The 27,388-nt window shown below is 43.9% G+C and overlaps 1 protein-coding gene across 6 annotated transcripts in view; it reads left to right on the plus strand.

Annotated features, from left to right (window-relative positions):
- The window catches only part of SBF2 (SET binding factor 2), a 639,223-nt gene that overhangs the window by 227,414 nt on the left and 384,421 nt on the right, over positions 1–27,388 (plus strand). For all 6 annotated transcript variants that reach the window (XM_006129312.5, XM_006129315.5, XM_025187865.3 and 3 more), the window contains exon 3: positions 7,494–7,631. In XM_006129312.5, coding sequence (XP_006129374.2) covers positions 7,494–7,631 — 138 coding nt within the window. The remainder of the gene's footprint in view (positions 1–7,493; positions 7,632–27,388) is intronic.

Below are 27,388 nucleotides of genomic sequence, written 5' to 3' on the forward strand. Positions count from 1 at the left end.
CATTAACATTGAATTGTAGTTAAGTTCTGTGGCGATCATAAAGTTGCAGGTAGTTGCTTTGCTCCTTCTACAGTGATCTGGAAAGACAGGGAATTAAACACTACCATTGCTCTAACTTTTGCCAAAAAGATTCAACTGAATATGTGTTAGTACAATTCCACCTTAACAGTATTTATTGTTGAGTATTTTTGTGAAGCACATTCAATGATATTTTATATCCCTTTGAGGAACCTCTTCAGTGCTCTCAAAGGAGCCAAACATTGGACTCATTTTTAACAGAACACTATTTTAAACCTCTGTTTTTTTCTTTTTCAGTAGATGCTCAGTAATGTCACTTTGAAAATGTAGAGTCAACATTGGGGTCACCAAATGAGGCATTCAAGCACCCTCTCTTGTCTTCCACACTCAAGCACCATATGTACATTCTTTCAACATTTCACTATTAATTGAAAAAAGGAATTTTGCACAGCTTTTTTTTTAGCTGAAAACTTCCGCCTTAAAAAAGTTTCTGTAATATTCATTAGTATACTAAAACTTGATGTTATGAAGCTGTAAACATGAGGAATGGGTGAAGCTCCTGGCATACTTATGAATGCAAATACTGTACATAGAATTTTTATGGAATTTTTAAGTTTTCTGCTTGTAACTAATAACCTATATATTTGCCTTTCAGCAAGAGCTGTGTTCAAAAAGATTTTTAAATTGTGTCTTGGTGTGCATGTATGCACATGCATGCACACACTTTCCTTGAACAAACGAAGAGCTATTTCCAAAATACTGTATGCTAATTTTGTGGGATGACTATGCTATTTGTGAAATTATCATTGGCCAGGAAAAAATATTTGTAATTATAACAGGAATTTAATTTAAAATGTATTTTTTCTGTTCCAGAATGCTAGGCAATGAAGGTTACTGAGGTGTAACCAGAGTTCTTCACGATGCAAATTGTAGGGTCAAGGTAACTGTGCCATGAGCTTAAGGGAGTCTCCTAGAAAAATCTGTCCACTTGAGCCACCCAGTTGTCAAATTCTATATAATTCTTAAGGTAGAAAATGGGGAGTTAGTATTAAATGCCTTTCAGTTCCTTTTATTGATTTGGGAAATTATTTACTCTAGAAAGCCTATGACTGACAAAATGAGGAGGATAATCAGAAAATGTGAATATGAAAATGCTCATTTCAATTATAACCTGGTTGCTTGTTTTTTAATCTGAATCCTCTCCGTGATGTCAGATGTTACTTAGGGCATGAACAAGGCTCCATTATTCCTATCTATCCTGGCCTGCTGTTTTCATTCCTTCTATGTTGCTATGTCCCTAAGGTTACAACTAGACTGCAAGGACATTTTGTGTATTTTTTTCTGATACTTTTGTCGGAAGAAGCTTTTCCGAAATTTGGCCCCTCTAGACTGGGCCAAATTTTGGGAAAAAACCCCACTTTTGAAATATCCCTTCTTCCTAATGGAATGAGGAATATAGGGACTTCCTAAAAAAGCATGTTTGCTCTTCTGCGAAAAAAAAAAAGAGGAAGAGCAAACACATTTCCCCACAGTCTAGCTGTACCCTAAGTTGGCTCCTTTTGCAAGTTTCTCTTGCTATCTACTGTCAGACACTTTAACTTCATCCTTAACATGACATATTTTCCTTTTCCTTTTTGGATAATTAAAAGATAAGGAATTAGTGAATTGTCTGTGAGATCTCAGCATTTACAGTAAATTCATTCCATTTAATATCTATTACTTTCAATGTTCCCTTTAACCTTTTCCATCCATGTGTAGAATAAATTGTTTTATTGAGGCATGTGCGAAGATGCACCAGTAAAAACAAAACCCAGCTGTGGGAGCTCTGCTAATCATCTGGGCAGCATTTGAAACTCTCCTGAGCCACTTCTTGTATTTCTTTACCTTCTAAATTAATGCTTGAGTTCAGAATTGCTGGGATTGTCATTAGATTTTCTTTTCATAATTGATTATTAGCCCCATCATTTTTACAATACTGGACAGTGCTTTCATCTTTACTTGAATGTTGATTGAGCTGTCAGGTTATGTTTCCTGCAAAATCTACAATGCCAAATACAGATGAAATAAAGTATACTTGTTTGACACCAGTCCCTATTCTGAACCTGCTTTGTTTTAACTGTGCATTTTTCACCTTGACATAAAGCCTTGATAATTATTTTTGTTGATATAGCGTAACACTTCAAAAACAACACATAGACTAAGATACCTTACAGATTAACCAAATATATAGAATCATGAGCTTTCATATAACAGAAACCAATGTATAGAGATATATTGAAAAATAACAGCAGAAGTAATATCTATCAATTGTAGGACCAGTGTTAATTAGGCTAATTAAGTAGGCTGCCTGTGTCCCACATACAGCTTTTGATATGGAAATGCAGATGCTAAAGGCAGGACAAATTGGCTTTGTAATACGTCAACCAGTTAGTGTGTCAAATCTGTTGATGAATTCCAGTTCTACAGACTCCCTCTTGTAACTGGTTAGTGAAATTTTTTTGTTGAAGAATGGCTACTTTTAATCCATGATTGAATGAATAGTCAGGTTAAAATGTTCCCCTGAAGGATTGTGTATTACCATTTCTGATGTCTGATTTGTGTCTATTTATCCTTTGTCACAGAAACTGTCTGATTTTGCCAATATACGTGGCAGAGAGGCATTGCTGGCATATATCACATTAGAGGATGTGCTATTGCATGAGCCGCTGATATTGTGGCTTATGTGGTTATATCCTGTGGTGTCGTTGCTTATATAGATGTGTGGACAGAGCTGGCAACCGAGTTTGATGCAGGTATAGGTTCTTGAGTGAGTGTATCTGGGCTGAAAATCTGGAAAGGATTTGCTTCAGGTTGGGGGGTTGTCTAGAGGCATGGATTGGCCCGTCTCTCAAGTCCTGTGAGAGCGAAGGATCATTTTCCAGAATAGGTTGTAGATTGTCAATGATGTGCTGGAGGCGTTTAAACTGTGGGCTGTAGGTGATGACAAGTGTAGTTGACTTCTGGGTATTTGTCTGGCTCTGCTAATCTGTTTCCTCATTTCCCCAAGTGGATATTTAAATTTTAAGAATGCCTAATAAAGATCTTGAAGCTGTTTGTCTCTGACTGTGAGATTTGGAGCAAATCTAGATGTATCTTAGGGCTTGGCTGTAAACAATGGATTGTGTGATGTGTCCTAGATGGAAGCTACAGGCATCGAGGTAAGAATAGCGGTCAGTAGGTTTATGTATCCATCATTTATTTGTATTGTAGCATCAAGAAAGTGGATTTCTTGTGTGGACTGGTCCAGTCTGAGATTGATGGTGGGATGAAAATTGTTGAAATCCCTGTGGAATTCTTCAAAATTCTCCTTCTCTTGGGTCCCTGTGATGAAGATGTCATCAATATAGCATAAGTAGAGGAAAGATGTTAGGGGACGAGAGCTGAGGAAATGTTGTTCGATGTCATCCATAAAAATGTTGGCATATTGTGGGGCCATATGGGTACCCATAGCAGCGCCACTGACTTGAAGATATAAATTGTCCCCACATTGGAAATAGTTGTGGGTGAGGACAAAGTCACATAGCTCATCCACCAGGTGTGCTGTGGCATCATCAGGGATAGTTCCTGGCAGCTTATAGTCCATGCTTGTGTGGAATATTGGGGTAAAGAGTGTCTACATCCATGGTGGCTCGGATGTTATTTTCAGGAAGATTACTAATGCTCTGTAGTTTCCTCGGGAAGTCAATAATGTTTTGAACATAGCTAGGAGCAATGGTGGTATAGGGTGTGAGGAGAGCTGAACAATCCTGCTGTAAGGTGTAAGATGATGGGACATCTGGGATTTCCAGGTTTATGGATCTTGAGTAGCAGATTGAATACTCCTGGTTGGGACTCTGGAAGTATGTTTGTATAGATTTGGTCATAAACTGAAACAGGGAGTCTCTTGAGCAGATGGTGTAATTTTCTTTGATATTCCTTAGTGGGATCAGAGGAAATAGGCTTGTAGAATGTGGTGTTGGTGAGTTGTCTGGCAGCCTCCTCTTTATAATCTGACTTATTCATGATAATTACAGCACCCCTTTTGTCAGCTTTTGATGATGTTAGGGCACATCTACACAGAAGCATTATTCCCAAATAATGGCCATTATTCCCAAATAACTCTGCGAGTGTCTACATAGCAAGCAGGAGTCTTATTCTAGATTCTGTAACCCTCATTCTACAAGGAATAAGCCCTATTCCAAAATAGCTATTTCAGAATGGGACATGTGTAGACAGGGCAGCAGGAGTTATTTAGAAATAAGTGGCCTCCAGGAAATCCCAAAGTTGCCTTGCTGGTCTCTCTGTCCACACTAATCAGAACTCTATAGCTTCCCTTTCCCTGCAGCCCTTAAAACTCCAGGCCAAAGGGAAAGGGCTTGTGGCATGAAGAAGGCCCTGCTTGCATTGTGCCACACAGCAAGACCCTGCACAGCCTTCTCTGCTGCCATGGCCGAGCCCACTGCTCCAGCCGAGCCCCCCATAGCTGCCAGCACTTTCCCAGGCAGCTCCCAGGATTCTGTCTGGATCCGAAAGAGGAGGGCACCATCCTAATCTGGTGTGGAGATTCTTGATCTCCTGAGATCTGGGGTGAGGAGGAGAACCAGTGGGATCTCCATACCAGATGCAGGAATGTGGACATTTATGGTAGATGGACAAAAGCCTTGGCCACGTGCACACCCAGGAGCAGATGCACATGAAGGCCAAAGAACTGCGCCAGGCCTACACAAAGGTCAGGACCACAGCTCCTGGTTTGAGGCAGTACTCCAGACCTGCCCCTACTACAGCCAGCTCCACTGCATCCTGGGAGAGGGGAAGTCCCATCCCCTCCATTGTAGGGGTGTGGTGGTGGTGGAGGAAGAGCCAGAGGAGGCTAATACCATCTCCATGCCTGCCAGCCAGAACATCATGCTTACCCTGCAGCTGGTATCCCTCACCAAGGATATCTCCCAGGCATCATCCAAAGCCAGGGAAGACCCCTCAGATGAGTGCCATTATATTCCCTGGACCAGTGATCTTGAACCTTTTTAAGCACCAGATTCCTTTTTGAATTTGAATACAGTATCTACCTCAAACCCAAATACCCTTGCCCCACCTCTTCTCCAAGGCCCTGCTCCTGCCCCTGCCCCACCCCTTTGCTGAGGCTCCACCCTTCTCACTCTGTGAAGATGGGGTATAGGAGAAAAGGACAGAGTAACATCAGCGCCTCCCTGCCTCTGTCTTCCCAAGCCTGCACAGCAAGCAGGAGGCTTCCAGGAGGTAGCTTTGAGGCTCTGGGTAGGAGCAGCAGGGCTGTACAGGGAAAGGCAGCTGAAGTACCAGCACTTGACAGCCTCCCAGCCACACCAGTCAGGATCACCTGTCAGAGGCTCCAAGATCTACCAGGAGATCCTGATCTACTCATTGGCGACCACTGCCTTAGACACACACGGGTGCAGATGGTGGGGAGTGAAGGGTTGCTGTGCGCTCCTCTCTTAGCCTTCTCGGCCTGGGGATCATACAGCAGCCTGTGCATGTGGGTGCACGTGGAGTGCCATTCCAGGGCACACAGCCCCAGGAGGCAGCAACAGAGGACCCTTGTGCTCCAGCTCACAGGGTGTCTGAAGAGGCCTGCCTTACTGGGGTGAGACACCCTCCTACCACAAGCCACCACTAGAAGGAAGCTGGGGACATGGAGACACACACACACACACTCACTCAGGAGTGCCACATGGGCATGCCCACACTTTGGGGGAAGCATCCACTCCCAGGGACAGCACAGCAAGAAAGAGGAGCATCTGCCACTCACACACCTCACCCTAAAACCTTGCCCCTCTCTCCTCTAGCAGCCAGGGATACAAGTTTTCTCCCTGTGGGATGTTGCCATTGCTGGACCCGGTGTGTGCGTGGTACAGAGGGACACCTAGCCGCCCTGTGCGCCCCCTCTCCCCCCACGCATGCAGGCTCCCAATCTGGCCGTCACCTTCCCAAGTATGCTTGTCCCCGGGACATGGCAGTAGTGAGGCTCCCCTGGGACATCCGTGCCCCTGCAGGAAAGGGCCGTCTGTCTAGGCCTCAGGTGGCCTTGCTTGAAGCACATCGCCTTTGTCTGACCCGAGCCCTTTTGGTCTCAGCTTAGAGATGTGGACTTTATTGTCTGTGCAGGGGAGGTAAGGTGAGGGGGGAGAGGTGTTGTGGGAGGAGAGGCAATGCAGAGGCCCCTTGTGGGGAGGTCCAGAGGAGAGGGTCACTGGTATCGTTGTGTGAAACTCTCCCTCAGGGACTCATGGATATGCACAGCCCCATAATGGGCCTACCGGATAGCAGCCATGTGCAGCTGCTCAAAGGCCCAGCCAATCCAGCTGCCCTCTGTCCCTGCTCCCATCCCGGCAGGGAATAAGGGGGGGAGAATCCACCTCACTCAAACACAGAAGGAAAAAAAAACCTCACTCACAAACACAAGTTCAGCACACAGCAAGAAAGCCCCAAACACAACTCACACTGCAGACAGCCACTTCCCTCAAGAGTCCTATATCTGCTTCTCCTTTACCTGGAGAACTCCCTCTCTAAAGTCCCTGTTAGCACTCACCTGTTTACAAGCTCCTTAGTCACTTGCTCACTGCTTTATAAAGCCCTGGACTGCCTGAAAGTCCTTCCCCCTACCAAGACTCAGCCAATCAGCAGACATAAACTGTGGATGTTTTAAAAGAGAAAATTCTGGTCAAAGTAGCAATTAGAATTCCTGTTTTAGCAATTTACATGTTATAAATGTACTTTACCACTAAGTTCTTGGGACCTGTTAAAGGCAGCCAAAATTGTCCTCCTTATGCAACTGTCATAATGTTTTGAATACTCTGCTTGGATTTCTTTTGATACATAATGTTCAAATTTACTTTCATGCTCCATAATAGGAAACAGGAGGGGAACCTGCTGGAAACACATATCCTATTAAATTATTAAGCTTCAGTCCTCATAATGTTTGGAGTATTTTTCCAGAATTTCAGAATCTTTCATCTTTCATATTGTTGCAGTCTCAATTTATTTGAAGAGATTATGTAAAAGAATATAGAAATAACTTTAGGTGCAAGTTCCCTTGTAAAGTCTACATCAGAATTTGGAGTCATATTTTCTTTCCATATACATCCACAAGTCCTTTTGCCACCAGTGTTTGATCAATACACCTAGGAAGACCAGAATACCAGATTCAAGGGAGGAGATCCTCAGCTGGTGTAAATTGTCATAATTCCACTGAAATCTATGAAACATGATTATCTACACCAGCTGATGATCAGACCTGAGACTTGGTATGTAGCTTTCTTTGTTTTGAAGAGTATCATTGCATACTATTGAACACAGATACTTTCATTTGTACTATTTATTTTTTATGTTTTTTTCGTGAAAACTTTGGCTATGTTAAACTATTTTTGATGCTTTAAAAATAGTATTATTGCTGTTTAATGCTTTTTTCATGTTTTCTTTAGTTTTGTCAGCCTGGAGGATGGCAGTTGTCTAGAGAGAGAAAGCAGCCTACGTTCTTTGTGGTGGTTTTGACTGACATAGACTCAGAACGGCACTACTGTTCATGCTTAACTTTCTATGAAGCAGAGATCAATCTGCAGGTAATCTCTTGGAACCAAAAATAATGAGTATGAAAGAGGCATTTTGAAAACAATAAACAATAGAGATAGTTTGAAAACAATAAATATTCATAATAGAGTGTTTGTTTAATTCAAAAGACAACTCAAACTTCTTTGGGATCCCTTTGTTTTTACCCTTTACTATGTTAAAAAAATTCTTAAAAGAATTAGAAGAAAAGTGTTTACACCATATTTTTTTCTGTCTAGCAATTATTTTTCGCATTTATTTTTTATGCAGGGCAAACCAGATGGTGGTGGTTTACTTCTTTGTGATTATGTCAACTCTGCTCCATGGAGTTGGTTAACTTTTACTCCCTCTGCTGGCTGTGTCTTTCAGATTAAAAACAAAATATTGTAATTCTATATGTTGTTTTAAATCTTAAATGTTGTGTAACTGTGTACTCTAGATACCGTTTCACAGTTGTACTCATTTGTTTAATTACATTAATTAGCAAAACTAATGGAGCAATAAAGTTTTAGAAGTGAAAGTCTATATTATACTTTTTTTAGGTAAGTCAGTTTTTGGGTAGTAACTATTCAACAGTGATCCTTTTTTTAAAAAGTCTTATTAATTTTTGAACAGTTTTAGTTCAAAAGGCACATTATTTCCCATTTGGTGTAAATTACTTAAAATATTCTACAGTGACATTTCATTATGAATCCTTAGTAGGAAGAAACCAAGAACAAACTTTATGCAATTCATAATCATGAAATGTATTTCTTACTGAAAATTTTAATTCCAACATATAATATCACTTTGTATAATCACAAGTAAATTTTGACATTGAGTTTGTGACTAGTGTGTTTCTAAAATTACCTATCTAATACACTGTGATCCATAATTGTTTGTTCCTTAATAAAAAGAGAGAGATTTATTTGAAAAAATGCTATTTCACAATTAGCTTTTTAAAATATATTGTTTGTATGTTTTCCACATTCTTGGATTTGAAATATTACTGTACACTGCTACTGACAAGTTCACTGAATAATTGCTGAATAGCTGAAAATGTATGTTGTACCTTTTAGAAACAATTAGAATTTTAAGAGTAGCAGGAATAATCTTGGGTGCACTCAATTTCTTTTAAATGTACAGTATTTTAACATGAGTTTCTGGGAAATAAAATAATGGAATTGAATTGTAGAAATGTAGTAAAAAATTGGATAGACTTTGTTTCTGTACTGTTCATTGAAGATCAACTGATATTTTCATAGATTAAACTAAGAAAATTCTTTGTTTTAAAGTGAGGAAAGAGATTTTCTGTGGAAATTCATCCATGTCTGATTAAAGCTTACACACACACATTCTTCTTCATCATTGTGCATTTTATATTCTCTATACTAATTCTGATTAGGTTATTATTGAGGCTGCAGTTTCCAGCAGTTGCTTTTAAATAATTAATTTATTGCAAGAAATACTCATTAAAGAATTTGGTCCCATATTAACAAAAATCATTTTTTTTATTTTTAATATTGCCTAATAATTAGACACACACAAAAAGTAGCAGGGTTTTGGGTCTATAAAATGTCATTCTTGCCCATCTTCAGAAGGTACATATTTTTCAGATGAGCTTGCTTTGGTGAAGCTTGTTCCATGACTGCATTGTTTATAGCCAAACTTCCTGTTTCTTTATGAAGCCTAAAGATAAGTGGACGTGCCATGTTACAGGGTCATTAGACAAGAATTTAACACACATACAACTCTAATGAAAGATAATCTTGTTGAAGCACTGAAGTTTAATAAAAATGGTATGCCTCATTAAACAAACTAAACTTTGAGCCTCTGTGTCCAGGACCTAAATGTTAAGCAATAAAATCCTGGACAATAATTTTTAGTCTTGAGAACAGTGTAGATTTGTATTTACTATTCTAACTCAGGAAAAAGCTTTTAAAAGGATTGAGTTTCCAAAATAGTTACAGGCAGTCCCCGGGTTACGTACAAGATAGGGACTGTAGGTTTGTTCTTAAGTTGAATCTGTATGTAAGTCGGAACTGGCATCCAGATCCAGCCACTGCTGAAACTGACCAGCGGCTGACTACAGAAAGCCCGAGGCAGAGTTGCTCTGCCCCGGGCTTCCTGGAATCAGCCGCTGATCAGTTCCAACAGGCTGAATCTGGACGCCAGTTCTTACATACAGATTCAACTTAAGAACCTCTGGTGTCCCCAAGTCAACTGCTGCTGAAACTGATCAGTGGCTGATTCCAGGAAGCCTGGGGCAGAGCAACTCTGCCTCGGGCTACCTGTAGTCAGTGCTGGTCAGTTTCAGCAGCGGCTGACTTGGGGATGCCTGGGGCAGAGCAGCTGGGGTGCTGCTGGGTTGCTCCAGTAGTGCCGCTCCTCGGCGCTACTGAACCAACCCAGCAGCACCCAAGCTGCTCTGCCCCAGGCGTCCTGATTCAGCCGCTGCTGAAACTGACCAGCAGCGGCTGAATCAGGACGCCTGGGGCAGAGCAGCTGGGGTGCTGTCGGGTTGGTCCAGTAGCGCCCAGAGCGGCGCTACGGGACCAACCGACAGCACCCCAGCTGCTCTACCACAGGCGTCCGGAGAAAAGCCTGGTCTGCTGGGGGGAGAGGCGCACTAGCTGCGCTGCCCCCCGCCCCCAGCAGACCAGGGAGACGCGGGTGGCGGACCGAGACGCACTACGGTCCCGCCGCCTGGGTCCTCCGTGGCTTTGCTCCCTGTTTCCCTGGTCTGCTGGTCTCCAGCAGACCAGGGAGACGCGGAGCAAAGCCGCGGAGCACGCGGGCAGCGGTTCAGCCCAGATGCGCCGCGGCTGTCCCGCTGCCGGCGTCCTCCGAGGCTTTGCTCCCTGTCTCCCTGGTCTGCTGGTCTGCTGGAGACCAGCAGACCAGGGAGACGGGGAGCAAAGCTTCGGAGGACGCCGGCAGCGGGACAGCCGCGGCGCGTCTGGGCTGTTCCACTGCCCGCGTGCTCTGCGGCTTTGCTCCGCATCTCCCTGGTCTGCTGGGGGCGAGGGGGTTCCCTCCCCCAGCAGACCAGGGAGACGCGGAGCAGCTTTTCTCGCCCCGGAGGACGCGGGCGGCGGGACCGCGGCGCATCTGGGCGTCCCGCCGCTCCCGTCCTCCAGGGCAAGAAAAACCCCGTTCATAACTGCGGATCCAACATAAGTCGGATCCGCGTAACTCGGGGACTGCCTGTATTTCAAAAAGCAAATAATTTTTTCAGGTCTACATGGACCCCAAAGTTGATTTGATGAGATAATTATGTTAACATTTAAAGCAGTAATCTGTATTGTATTGTATTGTTTCATGGTACATTGTTTCCCTGTAAGGTAGAGAACAGTAACAAGTCATTTCTCTAAATACCTTGAACAACAAATGTCTTTGTACAAACAAAACATTATATCCTAAAAGCCTACCAAGTGTAACACAATGAGTACATCTACACAGCAACATTATTTTGAAATAAGTAGGGTTATTTCGAAATAACTACCTGCTGTCAGGATGTGGACTATTTCAAAATAGTGTTGAAATACTGTCAAGTTGGAGGACTTCTGAATCTAACTCCTCATTATATGTAACCCTCACTATATGAGGAGTAAGGGAAGTCAGAGGAACAGTGCTTTATTTTGAAATAAGTGTTGTGTAGATGCTCCCAATTTCAAAATAAGCTATTTCAAAATAAGCTACACAATTGACATACACAATTTGACCTATATTATTTCAAGTTAAGCCCTGCTGTGTAGACACACCCAATAGGATCCTAATATTAAGTAAATTCACACTTCTGTGTAAGCCTTTCAGTGGCTTTAAAATTGTCAAACTTGCATCTAAATATTGAGATAAATTAAGTGAGAGTCTTGAATTTAACATTGTGAAGCAAGCTTCCAGTGTCCACTTTTAGCCTTGTGACAGTGTCTCAGTGTGAATATATTGAATATAAAATATGGATTTCATTTTAACTATTTGGCTATTTATAGATAGCATATATCCACCAGATTATTTAGTCCTTCTTCAAATGACTACATATGTCCTTTCTACTTAGATTTTGAGTACCCAAGGTATTCAAACTAGGAATCAGGGTCTAACTGATTGCCATACTGGGTGCTCAGAAGGAATTTGTCCCTGGGCTAGGCTGGTGGAGACCCCGATTTTTGTTTTTCTTTTTGTCTTCCTTTGCAGCCAGGGGCACAAGTTAGTTGGAGGCATAAAGTGTGAATTCTCTAACTAGAAGTCTTTAAATTATGATTTGAGGAGTTCAGTAACTAAGCCAGAGATTAGGAGACTATTTCAGGTGTGGAAGAGGTTTTGCGGCTTCAGTGTATTGAATATCAGCCTATATGATCATAATGGCCCCTTCCGACATTAAATTCTATGAGGCTCTGAGAAAAATAAAAACAGTCAACTCATTATTTCTTTTGCCACTGACACTGGAATGTGTTGATAAGCCCTAAGAGCAGTATTCAGAAGATTCATAGAAATGTAGGGCTGGATGTGACCTAAACAAGTCATCAAGTCCAGCTCCCTGCACTGTAGTAGAACCAGGTAAACCTAGGTGATCCCTAACATATTGTCCGACTTCTTTTTCAAAGATTCCAATGGTAGGGATTCTATAATCTCCCTTGGAAGCTAATTTAAGAGTTTATCTGTTCTTAAAGTTAGAATGTTTTTCTTAGGGTACGTCTAGACTACATGCCTCTGGCGACAGAGGCATGTAGATTAGACTACCCGTCATAGGAAAATGAAGTGGCGATTTAAATAATCGTCGCTTCATTTAAATTTACATGGCTGCCGCGCCGAGCCGATCAGCTGTTTGTCGGCTCAGCGCGGTAGTCTGGACGCTCCGCGGTCGACATCAAAGGCATTTGTCGACCTCCCAGGTATGCCTCCTGCAATGAGACTTACCTGGGAGGTCGACAAATGCCTTTGATGTCGACCGCGGAACGTCCAGCCTACCGCGCTGAGCCGACAAACAGCTGATCGGCTCGGCCCGGCAGCCATGTAAATTTAAATGAAGCGGCGATTATTTAAATCGCCACTTCATTTTCCTATGACGGGTAGTCTAATCTACATGCCTCTGTCGCCAGAGGCATGTAGTCTAGACATATCCCTAGGAAAAAGTTCTCTATAATAACTCCTATCATCCCACCATTGGCCTATTTACCACTGATACCGAAAGGTCAATTAGTTGCCAAAATCATGTTATCCCATCAAACCATCCTCTTCATAAACCCATCTAGCTTAATCTTGAAGCCAGATAGGTCTTTTGCCCCCACTACTTCCCTTGGAAGGCTGTTCCAGAATTTCAGTCCTCTAATGGTTAGAAACCTTTGTCTAATTTTGAGTCTAAACTTCCTACTAGCCAGTTTATTTCCATTTGTTCTTGTGTCCACATTGGTATTAAGCTTAAATAATTCCTCTCCCTTTCTGGTATTTATCCCTCTAATATATTTAAAGAGAGCTATCATGTCTCCCTTTAGCCTTCTTTTGGTTAATGTAAACAAGCCAAGCTCCTTGAGTCTCCTTTCATAAGGTTTTCCATTCCTCGGATCATCCTAGTGGCCCTTCTTTGTACCTTCATCCCTATTCCACTCACTGGCAGCACTGTCCTGCACACTGGAGCTCTTATTTTTGGCCCTACCCCAGAGTTTAGGGCCCCCCAGAAGAGTTAATCTTCTGGAACCCCAGAAGAGTTAATCTGGCCTGAAGCCTTGAACCTCAGTCCTCCCTGCCCCCCTGCCCCTCACTGGGCTGGAGCGCTAGGGGTGTGAGGTGTCTTAGTTGGGGGCCACATCAGTGAGGGCTGAGGTTTTTTGTAGGGGTTGTTTTTTTGCTTCTCTCTTGTGTGGTTTCCAACTGATTTATCTGAGGGTCAGTGGTCCCCGACCCAAAAAAAGTTCCCCAACCCTGTCGTAAATAAAGACAATGTTGAAACCTTTTGTGTTGGACACAATATTTTACTTTATTTAAAATGAAGTTTGGTAAACTAACATGAGAAAGTAAAAGTGCCTAGCACCCATCTGGCTTCAGAGTCCTGTCTCTGGCCCCAATCCTGGGACAGGCACACTCTAGCCCCCATCTGGCCACAGGAAGGGCTAGCAGTGTAGTACAGGTAGGAGGGGAGGCCACAATCCGGCTGTGGTGATCCTGGCCTAGCCCCTTGCCCAGCTACTGCTGCCCAAGTGGTGCAGCCCAGCCCTGGCCAGGTAAGGTAATCCAGTTCCAGAATCTCTTCTCCCTACCCCCGCCCCACACACACACTCTACTTCCAATTCCCAGTGCCCTACCCTGCCTCCTGTACCACCTACACACCCCAGTCCCCTGTTCTGAGCCCCTCATACACCTGAACCCTGACTCCTGTACTCCCACATCCACATACTACATCCCCAGCAGCAGCAGCAGAAGTTCCATTAAATAAAGTCTGAGTACAATGTTTCATTTCTTATTAATCATCATGTTAATTATCAATAATATTAAGAAGTGTATTTTCAGTCATGCAAATGATATTCTTATATACAAGCTCTTTGTTGACTACTTTTTTCTGAATTTTGATGTAGTTTAGCGCTCTGGTTTGAAAAGGTTGCTAACCCCTGGTCTATAACATATGAAAAACTTAAACAACAATGGTCCTATAGCACCTTAGAGAATAACAGAAATATATAAATAGTATCATGAGCTTTTGTGGGCTATTTTTGTTAGTCTGTCTCTAAGGTGCTACAGGACCATTTTTGGTTTTAAGGTTGTTTTTGTTTTTTGTTTTTTTAGTTACAAACTAACATGGCTATCCCTCTGAGATATTGGAAGACTGTTGTTTACTGTGTTCTTTCATCACATTCTAAATATTCTGAAAAATAGATATCATGTAATACAGTGATTAAGTAATGTCTGTTACAGTTCTGTATATAAGTGGAAGATTTTATAGTTAGTATTCTTTGCTCCTGAAATTTTTCTTTTTATTATAAATCTGAAGGTATGCTGTAGACCACACATAAAAGGTTAAGTTTAGAATAACCAGACAGATTACTGTTTTCCTAATAATGGTGTTCCAGTAGTATTTTCCCCATTATTGATGCCACTAGATAGCAAACAAGTTAGAAAACAGAAATAGAAAGTTTTATTTAAATTGATACTGAGTTTTTAAAATGAAGGAAATAGTGAAACTTCTTTTATTTATGGTTAAATCTTTTCAGTTCTTTATTTGCATAATGTGATCATATTGCCTTGGACAATATATGCTTTTGGAATGTCCACATAAGTGCATACTTTAAAATGTTCCCCCTTCTGAGGAAATCAGAGGGAATTCAGCATCTTTATTGGAACTGTGAACATTTGCTTCTTTTTTCCTAGCTCCTTTCCTCTTCCCTGTCTCTCATAATCGAAGCCAACATCCTTCTAGCCATATAGATTGGCCAGGACTATCGTTACGTCTCAACAATTCCATTTTCTAGCTGGAATTGCTGCTTTCCTTTTCCTGTCATTCCAGTGCTGTGTGATTCCTACATAATGTGAAGTCTTTAAGTCATGATTTGAGCACTTCAATAACTGACAGAGGTTATGGGTTTACTACAGGAGTGGGTGGTATGATTCTGTGACTTGCAATGTGCAGGTCAGACTTCATGATCCTGATGGTCCCTTTGATCTTAAAGTCTATAAGTCTAATGTCCCCAGGCCTTCTTGACCCAGAGGATGTACGAGATTGCAAATTCAGGGAGAGACTTTAATCCTGGCAGTAGGCACCATATAACTGACTTTCCATCCATAAATGTTTCCAATATTCCATTTTATTGCAAAACTTTTGAAGTGTTTTCCTATCATGCAGGAACTTAATATTAGTTTTTTAAAAGCACTGATTATGTGTTATGAAAAAATGTTAGCAAAACACTATCTAAATATATTGTTACATATGCATAATTGTGATTGGGTGAGGTCACAGAAGACCCCTGTGGGGGCTTCCTGGACCTTCTCGCTCTCTGCGGCTTCTCACCACTTGGTCCTGCTGAGCGAGCTTCACTGGTCTTTCCCAGTCATGGCACCAAGCTGAGATCACTGCCCCCCCCCCAAAAAAAACAGTGCAGACACTGAACCTCTTCAGGTCCAAAGAAAATGCAGTTTAGGGCCCAAGTTCCTGGGATACCACTCCCCAAATGGGATAAAAAAAACCCAGTGAATTTAGGTGAGCCCCTCTAAGAATGAAAGGGTGAATGTGCACGCTGATTGCTCCCCCAAGTAATAATTGGTTATGCTGGGCTTGATAGTAAGTAAAAGTGATTTTATTAAGTACAAGCAGTAGGATTTAAGTGGTAATAAGTGATAATTGGCAGAGCAAAGTAGATTACAAATGAAAGGTAATAAAAAATGCTTAGCTAATTCTAACATTAAAATCCTCAGCACAAACTTATAAACTCACTCTAAAACTGTTTCTGTTCCAGCTGTACCTTCAAACCAGGGTCATCTTTCTACCCCTGGTGTCTCTGGTTCACCCTCTTAGGGTACGTCCAGACTACATGCCTCCGTCGACGGAGGCATGTAGATTAGCCAGATAGGCAGAGGGAAATGAAGCCGCGATTAAAATAATCGCGGCTTCATTTAAATTTAAATGGCTGCCCCGCTCTGCCGATCAGCTGTTTGTCGGCAGATCGGGGCAGTCTGGACGTTCCCCTGTCGCCAGAAAACCCTTTTGTCGACCGCCCCGTTATGCCTCGTGGGATGAGGCATAACGGGGCGGTCGACAAAAGGGTTTTCTGGCGACAGGGGAACGTCCAGACTGCCCCGATCTGCCGACAAACAGCTGATCGGCAGAGCGGGGCAGCCATTTAAATTTAAATGAAGCCGCGATTATTTTAATCGCGGCTTCATTTCCCTCTGCCTATCTGGCTAATCTACATGCCTCCGTCGACGGAGGCATGTAGTCTGGACGTACCCTTAGGGTGTGTCAAGCCAGCCAAATACAAAAGACTCAGACCTTCCTATTCTTTTTAAAGAATTCCCTTATTGCATGGGGATTCATCTGGCTGCTCCCTAACAACCACTGCTAAGACTTAAGGACAAAAGACTATTTGCATATGATTGCTCAGACATTGAGGCCTCCCAGCAGTAAATTACCCGTGATGTCTTTCCATTTACACATTTAAAATAATAAAATATCGTAAAATTCTCATTATGTCTAAGTTTACACACAAGAGTGATATATACACCAAAATAAAATAAACGGAACCAGCGGATTATGACATGACGATTGATAGGTTACATGAAAGAATTTGCTCAAACTACCTTTGAGTTATGAATATTTATGTCCATAAGTCCATTTCATAGAGCATGAAATTGTCTGACACAATTTTTATTTTGTATGTCCTATTTTTGCTCCCCCTTAATGGCTTGTGTGGGAAATAAAATCTTTATTTCTTAAGTTCATCTATTCATGCAACTTGTTTTGGGTCCAACCATTTCTTTAAACAGCTCTAGCATCTCCATGCTTTGGAATAAGGAATTGAAATGTGAAAAGACAATAATCCTAGGCCAGGGACTTTTTGCTGCCTACATGACAATTCAAGATTTCTAAAGCAAAATTCTGACAACTCTCATTTTGAGATGCTCATTAGAGCTTTAGAGGATTGCTGTTAAAATTTTTTGATGAATCCTGAATTGAGCGTGTCTAGCTCCCCAGAACTTCCTATTTTCCCACCCAATGAAGTTGCTGCATATCAGTTGTACAGAACATGCCAGATTTGTAAAGGTATTTACATGCCTAAAAATGCAATTAGGCCCCTACAGGATTTTCAAAAGCACATAGCTGCTTAACTCCCATTAACATCAATGAAACTTATATACCTATCTGATTCTGAGTCATCTAAATACAGCAGAACCTCATTGTTATGAAAACTAGAGTTCTTCTTCGAGTGATGTCCCCATGTGTGCTCCACAGTTCATGTCCGGCTCATCCTGGCACCACAGATCGGAGATTTTGAGTGCAGTGATTGGGCAATGCTGTGCATGCAAGAGCAGAGAGCAGCGCTCCCGCCATTGAAGTAGCATGCACTTCTCCTTAGTTCCTTCTTTACCGCCCTTGGCCATAGACAGAGCTCAGTTCTCTCCTTCTCAGCACACTCTGCAGGACAAAGCAGAACCACCTTATCAGCTTAGGTAGTCCTGAGGCACTCGAGACTTACCTTCCTTTTACAAAGAAAAAAAAAGCTGCCATCTGCCAGCTTTTACCGCCATGCAATACCAAGCTGCAGCAAGCAACCAAAAGGAAACAGAAACCAGCAACCCACAAGCGGTCTCAGCTGCTTGTACAGCTATAGATAGCTTCTAGGAGACATGCCATACTCTCCTAAGAAGAAAAGATGTGGCAAATGCTGAGAATTTATGCCAGCCTCTGATGCCCATAGCGAATATGCACTCTGTTGGGGGGGACACATGTACCTCAGAAATGCATCCATTGCCATAGCCTCACAACCGGAGCTCGCAAAGAAAGGGAGCTCACAATGTGCACGCAGTCTATGGATAGAGCCCTGAACTCCCATGATTATCAAGGGGGCAATGAGGGCTCGCATGCAACTTCTCCTCAGGGCAAACATCCAAGCCCTTTTCCTCAGAGAACACGCTCAGAAACAAGACCCTCACAGCCCGCTCTCTCCCCTCAAGAATTAGCGAAGGAGATGAGCCAGGCACTTCAGGCACAGCAAAGTCTCAAGCCTCCTCAATAACAGGTTCAAAGGCACATTAGAAACAGCCCTCAAATTAGCTACCACAAAAAGGGCACCTTAGCAAGGGCCCTGTGGTGACAGAGGCACCACTGGCATTAAGGGCACCTGGCTTGCCTAGGGCACATTGCCAACCTACGGCACAACATTCACCTATGGCACAGAGATATGATAGGGCTAGCTCCAGCCACCCCTTGGTGCCCTACACTAACTCTAGATCCTCTAGGGTCACGGCTACACCCATGTCATTACCACAAGTGCCAACCAGTGCAGCAATGGGTTGCAAGCCTGCATCCCATCGCCGTTCCTCAGGTCGCAAAACACAAGCGCCACCAGAACATGATGGGGGGGGGGGGGGCCTAACATCCTGTCTCCTTTTGAGCCTTCACCATGACACCGTTCATGATCCTCACTACAACCAAGGATCTTGCAATGGTCACTGTCCTTATCACAATTGAGTGTCAACCATGGGGATACAGGCAGCATGTACTCCTTGCAACACTCCTCCCAGATAGGGCACATGCATATTATGGGGCATGCAGACCATCTCATTACCAACATCCTCCATAGCACACTGATTTGCATTACTATGATACTCATCATAGCCTATGTTCCTCCTATCATTGCTGGGCACCATGACACCTCCACTGAACCACCTACACCCACACAAATGTCACTGCACTCCATGCACTCAGGTGCATCACATAACCCTTCTGAGGGCTCAGATCTAGAGGAAGGACAGATCGAAGATGACCCAACCATCCACCGATTTGATCCGAATGATAATTCTTCATCTTCTCCTGATGAAGCGGTTATTCCAAATGACGCAGTACCCACTGATGATATCAAGTAATTCCAAGATCTGTTTAAAAGGGTGGCTGCTAGTCAGGAGGTAGTTTTATCAGAGGTCCAGGAGAAACAACACAAACTCCTAAAGAATCTACAGCCCTCCGCGAAGTCCAAAATCGCATTACCTCTAGATGAAGTAATCCTTAAGGCAACCGATGAAGTCTGGCAAACATCTGCCATGGCCCCTCCAACCAATAAAAGGGCGGATAGGAAGTATTTCGTGCCATCTAAAAGCATGGACTTGCTCGACCTGCACCCTCAACCAATCTCCTTAGTGATTGACACTGCCAATCAAAGATCCAAGAACTCACAACAACAAAAATATACACAGGATAAGGATCAGAAACACCTGGATGTGTTTGGGAGAAAAGTGTGCTCTTTATCAACCCTCCAGCTACGCATAGCGAACTATACAGCACTGCTTGCAAATCATGATTTTGACAATTACATGAAATTAACAGAACTCATGCACAATCTTGCAGACAATAAAAGACCTGTGCTCAAGGCAGTCATCAAGGAGGGTCACACTATTCCCGTACGGTGCAATAGGATCAAAATATTCCCCTATCTAGACAATTGTGTTATCTGAGGTCCTCACAATGGATCATCAAAGATATGATCTCATTCACGAAGACCACGCTTCAGTCGCGGGGCTTCATTATCAATGAGCAGAAATCCACACTATGCCCCACACAATCTTTGGAGTTCATAGGAGCACGTATAGACTGCACAACAGCTTGAGCCTATCTCCCCAATCACCGGTTCGACAATATAAGAAATCTTGTCATGTTGTCAAGCCCAACAGTACCTATCATAATGTGCCTCAAACTTACGGGGCTCATGGTGGCTACCACATATGGTCCCACATGCCAGGCTGCTCTTCCGTTGTTTCTAACACTGGATCTCTTCAGTGTACACACCAGCAAGCCATCAGTTCCACTGGCAAATTTCGCCTCCCCCAAAAGTCCTCACCTCTCTACAATGGTGGACACAGGCACGCAACCTCTGCAGTGTGGTGCCTTTCCACCGGGACCAGCCGTCCAAACAAATTATGACAGATGCCTTACTGATGGGATTGGTGGGGGGGCACACTTCCAACAACAGTTTGCACAAGGGAAATGGTCCAAAGATGAGTCAAAACCACACATAAACCTGCTCGAGATTCGTGCAGTCTACAACGCTTGCAAGCGCTTCCTCCCTTACATCCAAGGCTCTTCCATGCGGATCCTCACTAACAATGTGACAACTATGTTTTGCATCAACTGTCAAGGGAATGCAAGATCCCAGTTGTTATGTGCAGAGGCGATCAGGATTTGGAATTGGTGCATCCTCCACAATATTATCATTTCGGCAGAATACCTGTCTGGAGACAAGAACATAATGGAAGATACCCTCAGCCACAACTTCCTCACAGAACACAAGTGGGAAATATATGATCAGATCACCCAAGAGCTGTTCCACCGATGGGGGCGACCACAGATAGATCTCTTTGCCACCACGAGAACTCCAAATGCCCCCAGTACTGCTCCTGAGCAGGCATATGGCATGGCTCCCTGGGCAATGTCATGCTTCTCACTTTGGGGGCCAGAGGTGTACCTACTATTTGCCTTCCCACCCATTCTTCTCATTCCCAGAGTCTTCTAGAAGATACAGACGGATGGGGCCTGAGTAATCTTGATAGCCCCAGCCTGGCCCCGACAGACATGGTTCTCCGTCGAGTGACGTCCCCATGGGTGTTCCACTCTGGGTGCTAGTGCATCCTCACTGGCGACCGGAGACTTTTCCAGCAGTTTCCACTGTGCCGTGTACGCTCTGTGTTGCCCCCTGTGTCATTGGAGTCTGTTAGGCACACACACGGCGCAGCCCTTCGGTTCCTTCTCTACCGTCCTTGGCAGCAGACAGAGCCTCTTTTCCTCTCGACCTCTGTCAAAGAAAACCATCAAAAACCCAGTTAATCCCATTAGTTACCTCAGTATCCAAGTTATTTTACCCCTACCAATCCGCCCCAATCAAAAGTTTAAAAAAAAATTAGTTGCAACTTGCCACCTTTCCCCTGCACCTCATGCTGGGATCTCCCGGCTTTCAAAGGTGCGAGACGTTCTGGGATGTTATGCCCATTTCCGATGGGCATTCTAAGTGTATAAAGTGCCTGGGGGAGTTGCATCAGACACAAGTGTCCCCACTGCTCGAAACTCATGGCTAGAGTGCGCTGTGATAGAGTGAACAGACTGAAAACTCTCCTCTACGAGAAGTTGTTTTGACCACTGTCAGAGGATGCACCAGCAGCTCCAAAACTGGCCTCCCAGAGCAAGGGTATGGATAAATCTTGTCTCTCTGCCCCCTCTGGCCTTACAGTGTCAAAAATGGGTCTTTCTCCAGCCCGTTTGGTACCCACGGCACTGATGACTGCAAGGGTCAGCACCGCAGTAGGCCCAACACATCTGGAATGGCACCATCCAAGACGCCAGCACCAGACATGAGAGCCCACTCAGAGCCGAAACAGAGACCATCGGCACCGCCTGCATCAATGGCACCAGCTGCATCGGCTGGCCAACATAGAGATCGCTCGGCACCGAGACAACAGGCTCAAACGGCACCGATGTCCATGCCAAAGAAGCCCCGCACCAGCATGCCTCCACCGGATCACTCGGCACCGGGGCTGACATCAGCACTGAGTAAACCACACACCTCGGCACCGTCTCAAGAACATGCGTGCTATCGATCCCCAGTAAGGAGCCGCACGCCAACGGCAACAATCTCACCGGGATCCTCCATCCAGTCAGTGCACTCACGCAGATCATTAAACATCTCATGATCTCCGAGCAAGGTGTGCACGGAATCAAGGAGTAGATTCTCTTCCCAACACTCCAGTCCTGCTCACAGACCTCCCTCTTGGCAACCCGGCTCTGTGGCATATGCATACCCTCCTCCTTCACCACCATGGTATGCACAGCAGTATGGCTACCCACCACTGACATATACCACTCAATGGCAGCCATGGGATTCATGCCCTAAGAAGACCCACCATCGTGCCCTCTCCACCGTCTCCAGACCACCCCATGCTTCTCCTCCAATTACCACCTCGGTAACTGAGCCCTATTCTCCTGCTCACTCCGAGATACAGGACTCCCTCTCAGAAGGGGAAGATAGATCCCCTTTACACAACTCCTCATCCTCACCCGTTGAGGCGGTTATGGCTGAAACCCCCACCATCCAGCGATGACTCAAAGAAATTCCAAGACCTCTTCCAAAGAGTGGCCTTGTTGCAAGAGCGAGACCTACAGGAGGTACAAGAGAAACAATACTGGCTCTTACGCACACTATAGCCTTCCATTACCTCCCGAATAGCACTCCCCATGGACGAAGCTATTATGGACCTGGTGGATAATATCTGGCAGACTCCTGCGTCCATTACTCCAACTGTCACCTCTGTTGCTCCAGAGCAGCCCTAGGAAAACACTCATTCAAGGACGCCTTTTCTATCAGGTGAGATGCTCCTCTCCTTTATGCTTTCCCTTCTTTTCCTCTCCTACACAAGTTCCTCAATAAGATCAGGACAGATCAGGCTCGAGTCATACTAGTGGCACCAGCAGGGCCCAGACAGACTTGGTATTCTTACCTTCACAAGATGACAAGGATAGATACGTACGCCTTCCCACTCTATCACGACCATTTTTTGCAGAACCACGGGAGGAGTCTCCATCCAGAACTCCACAAGCTTCATTTCCATGCCTGGCTCCTTCATGGCTCCAGGATGCCGAAAACAGCTGTTCAGAAATGGTGAAAGAAATACTGATCAACAGTAGAAGACAATCCACCAGGAGAACATACCTCTATAAATGGAATAGATTTTCTCATTGGTGCAAGCGCTCACATATGACAACCCTGGAATCCTCTCCCCTCCTCATCCTGTTGGACTACTTCTTATGCCTGAAATAGTCAGGCCTTTCTCTTAGCACCATTAAAGTACATGCGGCTGCCATAGCAGCGTTTCATTGCACCGAACAAGGGGTTTCCTTCCTCGCAAACCCGATAACCAAGAGGTTCCTTAAGGGTCTACAGAACACTTTCCCACCCGTCCGTCCACCAGTTCCAGTCTGGGATCTGAACCACGTACTCAAGAGCTTGACAAAACCATCCTTTGAACCACTAGCGACCTGCTCTTGGTCACATCTGTCGATGAAGGCGTCCTTCCTAGTTGCAATAACTTCCAGTAGGAGTGAGAGCTCGCTCGCTATATTGATGGCTGAACCCCTGTATATGGTGTTCACCAAAGACAGAGTTATACTTCGACCCCACCTGAAGTTCCTCCCCGAAGTACCTTTCATGTCATTGAACCCTTACACTTACCTGTCTTTTTTCTTAAGCCGCACACCAGTCCGGTGCATGCTGCATGGCACAGTCTTGATGTCCTCAGGGCACTTGTGTTTTATATTGACCGCTCCAGAGCCTGGAGAGTGTTCCTTAGACTGTTTCTGTCCTATTCAGAATGATCCAAGGGACAAGCAAACTCATCTCAGAGGATCTCAAGATGGATCTCCTCCTGCATTCGGACATGCTATATACTCTATGATAAAAATTTACCTGAAACCATCACAGCGCATTCCACCAGGGCAATGTCTTCCACTACCGCCTTTCTCAGCAACTTTCCTCTCCAGGACATTTGTAACGCTGCCACCTGGTCATCTGACTATACATTCGCACAGAATTACAATCTCTCCTCTTCAATCACATCTTCCAGTGCGGTGGGACAAGTAGTACTATCCACAGTGACTAACACAGGGCTCCAAACCCACCTCCACAGGCCGACAACCTATGTGTAGTCATCCAGAGTGGAGCATCCATGGGGACACCACTCAAAGGAGAAGAAAGAGTTACCTTGTGCAGTAATGGTAGTTCTTTGAGATATGTATCCTCGTGGGTGCTCCACTACCTTCCCTCCTTCCCCTGCTTTGGAGCCCCATGCTCTAATGGGTAGAGAAGGAACAGAGGGGCCATGCTGCGCACGTGCCTAGCAGGCTCCAATGGCACGAGGAGGTGACACAGCGCGCGTGTGCAGCGCGGTGGGAACTGCTGGAAAAGTCTCTGGTCACTGGCGCAAGGACGCACCAGCACTCAGAGTGGAGCACCCACAAGGATACACATCTCAAAGAACTACCGTTACTGCACAAGGTGAGTAACTCTTTCTTCACGTGTCTTTATCACCTGTCTCTACAACCTCCCTACCTGCTTCCGAACCGCCCAGATCTGCTCTCCCAGAATTGGGTCAGTATTTCACCCCCAACCACAAACACTGCACCTGACGGCATGGTACCTGTCTGGTTCTCGGAAGTGGAGCAACAGTACTCCCAAAAAGTGAAAAATGTTCTGCTGCATAGCAGGAGACAAAACAACATGCAAGACTTACCTATACAAGTGGCACCAGTTTACACAGTGGTGCACATACGGGGCACTGAACCATCCAGGGTGCTGCTCCATGAAGTACTAGAGTACATCATGTACCCAAAACAACAAAATTTGTCAGTTTCATCGCTCTGGGTGCACATGGCTGCCATTATAGCCTTCCATTCTCCCATTGATGGGTTCTCCAGATTTGCACATCCCATCTCAAAAAGATTCTGGAGGGGTCTGCAGAACCTTCACCCACCTCAAAAACCCATTCCCCCCCACATGGGACTTAGAATTGGTTCTTCACTCACTCACAAAACCAGCCCTCAAACCAATGGCAACCGCACCATTTACCTTTCTTCTAATGAAAATGTTTTTCCTTCTGGCAATCACTTCTGCAACGCAGTTCAGAAAACTCGCAGCACTCGCAGCTCTCACAGCCTCGCCTCCATACACCTTTCACAAGCACAGGGTCATCCCGTGAGCACACGCATCCTTCTTACCCAAAGTGAATTCAGAATTCCATATGAATGAACCAATAATCCTTCCCACTATCTACCCAAAACTACATCATTCCAGGGAAGAAGTCATATTACACACCATGGACGTCAGAAGGGCAATTGCCTTCTACCTCGATAGGACTCAGTCCTTTTGATCATCCCAGAGATTGATGATTTCCTCCAATTAGGAGGAACTGGCGGGAGCCGGACTGTGCGCAGACTCAGAAATGGCACAAAAGGCACGTGACGCCCACCGTGCACGCACAGTCTGGCTGAACTACGGCTGATGAGTCTCTGACCTGCGTCGCCAGGACAAACCTGACACCTACAGTGGAGCACCCATGGGGACACATATCTTGAAGAACCGTCGTTACTGCACACGGCGAGTAACTTTCTCTTTTTATAAGTGAAAAACAAAATGAATTACTTCTGCCTATTTCCTTGGCTTTTGATTGATGATCCATTTCAGTGTAAACTGAGCTGTGTTCTGCTCCAATAGAGATTAACATGGAGAGAAAGAGTTGCCTTGAATGAGTTTGGGGCAAAATGTAGATACATTATTTTAAAATAAAAAGTCAGGTATAGATTCTAAATCTGCCTCTGATGGCAATTAGCAGATAACCAAAGGTCTTGCTAACCTTGGCAAAAAGCTGATGTAAAGACAAACCATTCTTGAACAGTTTCTTTACAGTATTCAGTGCGGTTCAAAGATGTTTTTATATGAGGGATGTTTTCTCTCTTCAACATTTACATTTATTACATGTTTTTAATTGAATGCAATTAAAGTTTCACTTCCCATCTATGTTTGAACTCTCTTGATGCACATTGTGTCCCATTACAGTGATTCAGGGCAGGATCTTGTTCCATATATGTTGTGTTTGGGTCCACCTTTGGTTCTGCAAAGCCATATGGTATTTCACTGTTTTTAATAATTTTCTATGCTCAGCGTAAATAAATTTTTATAAATGAGCCTGATTTTTCTCCCCAAACTGGTGTCAGTCAGATGTAACCCCACTTTGACTTTCGTAGAATTGTTTTGGTGTAAAAAGGGTGTAATGAGAGGAGAACCAAACTCAAGTGTACCCATGTTGTCCTCGTGCCCCAAAGCATGTAATGACAATAACAAAGGAAACTTTTAACTGTGTCTGGACAGCTGTGTCTCCTCAATTGTTCAGTCTGGATTTCCTTTTACGCTGCTTCACTGTGAGAGTAACCACTCCTCCCGTATTTAAATAATTCACTGTGTGAGTGCTATATTCACTTATGAATTACAGTGCAGGGCAACACCAGCAAACACAAGTCCCAGATTTCCCCTCAAGAAATGTGCATCTTGTACTGCCCAGCACAAAACCTGCACTGCACAAGTCTGTCGTTTAATTAACAGAAAATGATAATGCACAAATCCTGCTATGCCTAAAGGAGTTTCACAAGCACTTCAATGCAAACACACAGGTTTAAATGAAATGATAAAACAAATGTATTAATTCCAGAAAGATGTTTTTTAAGTGATCACAGGTAATGAAGCATAACACTCAGAATTAGTTACAAAGAAATAAAAGGTATAACTCAACTGGTACCTAATAAGCTAAGTGAATTCAAAGCCAGGTCTTTCTGAACACAAGTTCCTGCAGTAATACTGGCTGAATCCTTCAGTCAGGATCTTCTCTCAGTGCAATACTGCTTGCTTGCTTCTTCGTGTGTTGTTGTTGATAGGGAGAGATAATTTGAAGTGTTTATTCTTCTTTCTGTTATACAAGAAGATTCTTAAGCTGTTTTTGTTCAAGAAGTAGATTTTTGCTAAGAACCTCTTCTGCCAAAGAGTGGACACTTAATCATCACCTCACTGTGATACAGCACTGTTTAATTGCCTTTACTCTGCCTGCTTTGATTTAAAGTAGACTATATTTGTGAGATTATGTTGTCTGAGCATTGACTTTAGCTCCTAATGTTGAAGATTTTGACTATGTTGATATCATGTTGTGGTTAATGGGGGGAAAAAAGACTACCTAACGGGAAGACTAACTGGTCAAGCTAGTTTGATGCTAGTGTGCTTGCAAATAAATAATTATTTGATCTTGTTGACCTGTGACTGAAGCATTGATTAAATTTTGTCACTGGGAAACTGGTTTTTAGCTGATTTCCACAGGGTGTTGGAACATGTCCCTGTAATATCTTTCAGGAGGATCTTCTAACTTTATATATACAATATTGCCACACATATGTTACCAGGAAAATAATGATAATCAAATCATGAGTTTTTAAATGGCACTTCACAAGGCATACTTTGTACAGGATTTATTATAATCCTCTAAAAGGGGTGAATATAAGGGTACAGACTGT

This window comes from Pelodiscus sinensis, chromosome 5 (genome assembly GCF_052426305.1).
Source record: "Pelodiscus sinensis isolate ZL-2025 chromosome 5, ASM5242630v1, whole genome shotgun sequence".
NCBI classification, from domain to species: Eukaryota; Metazoa; Chordata; order Testudines; family Trionychidae; genus Pelodiscus; species Pelodiscus sinensis.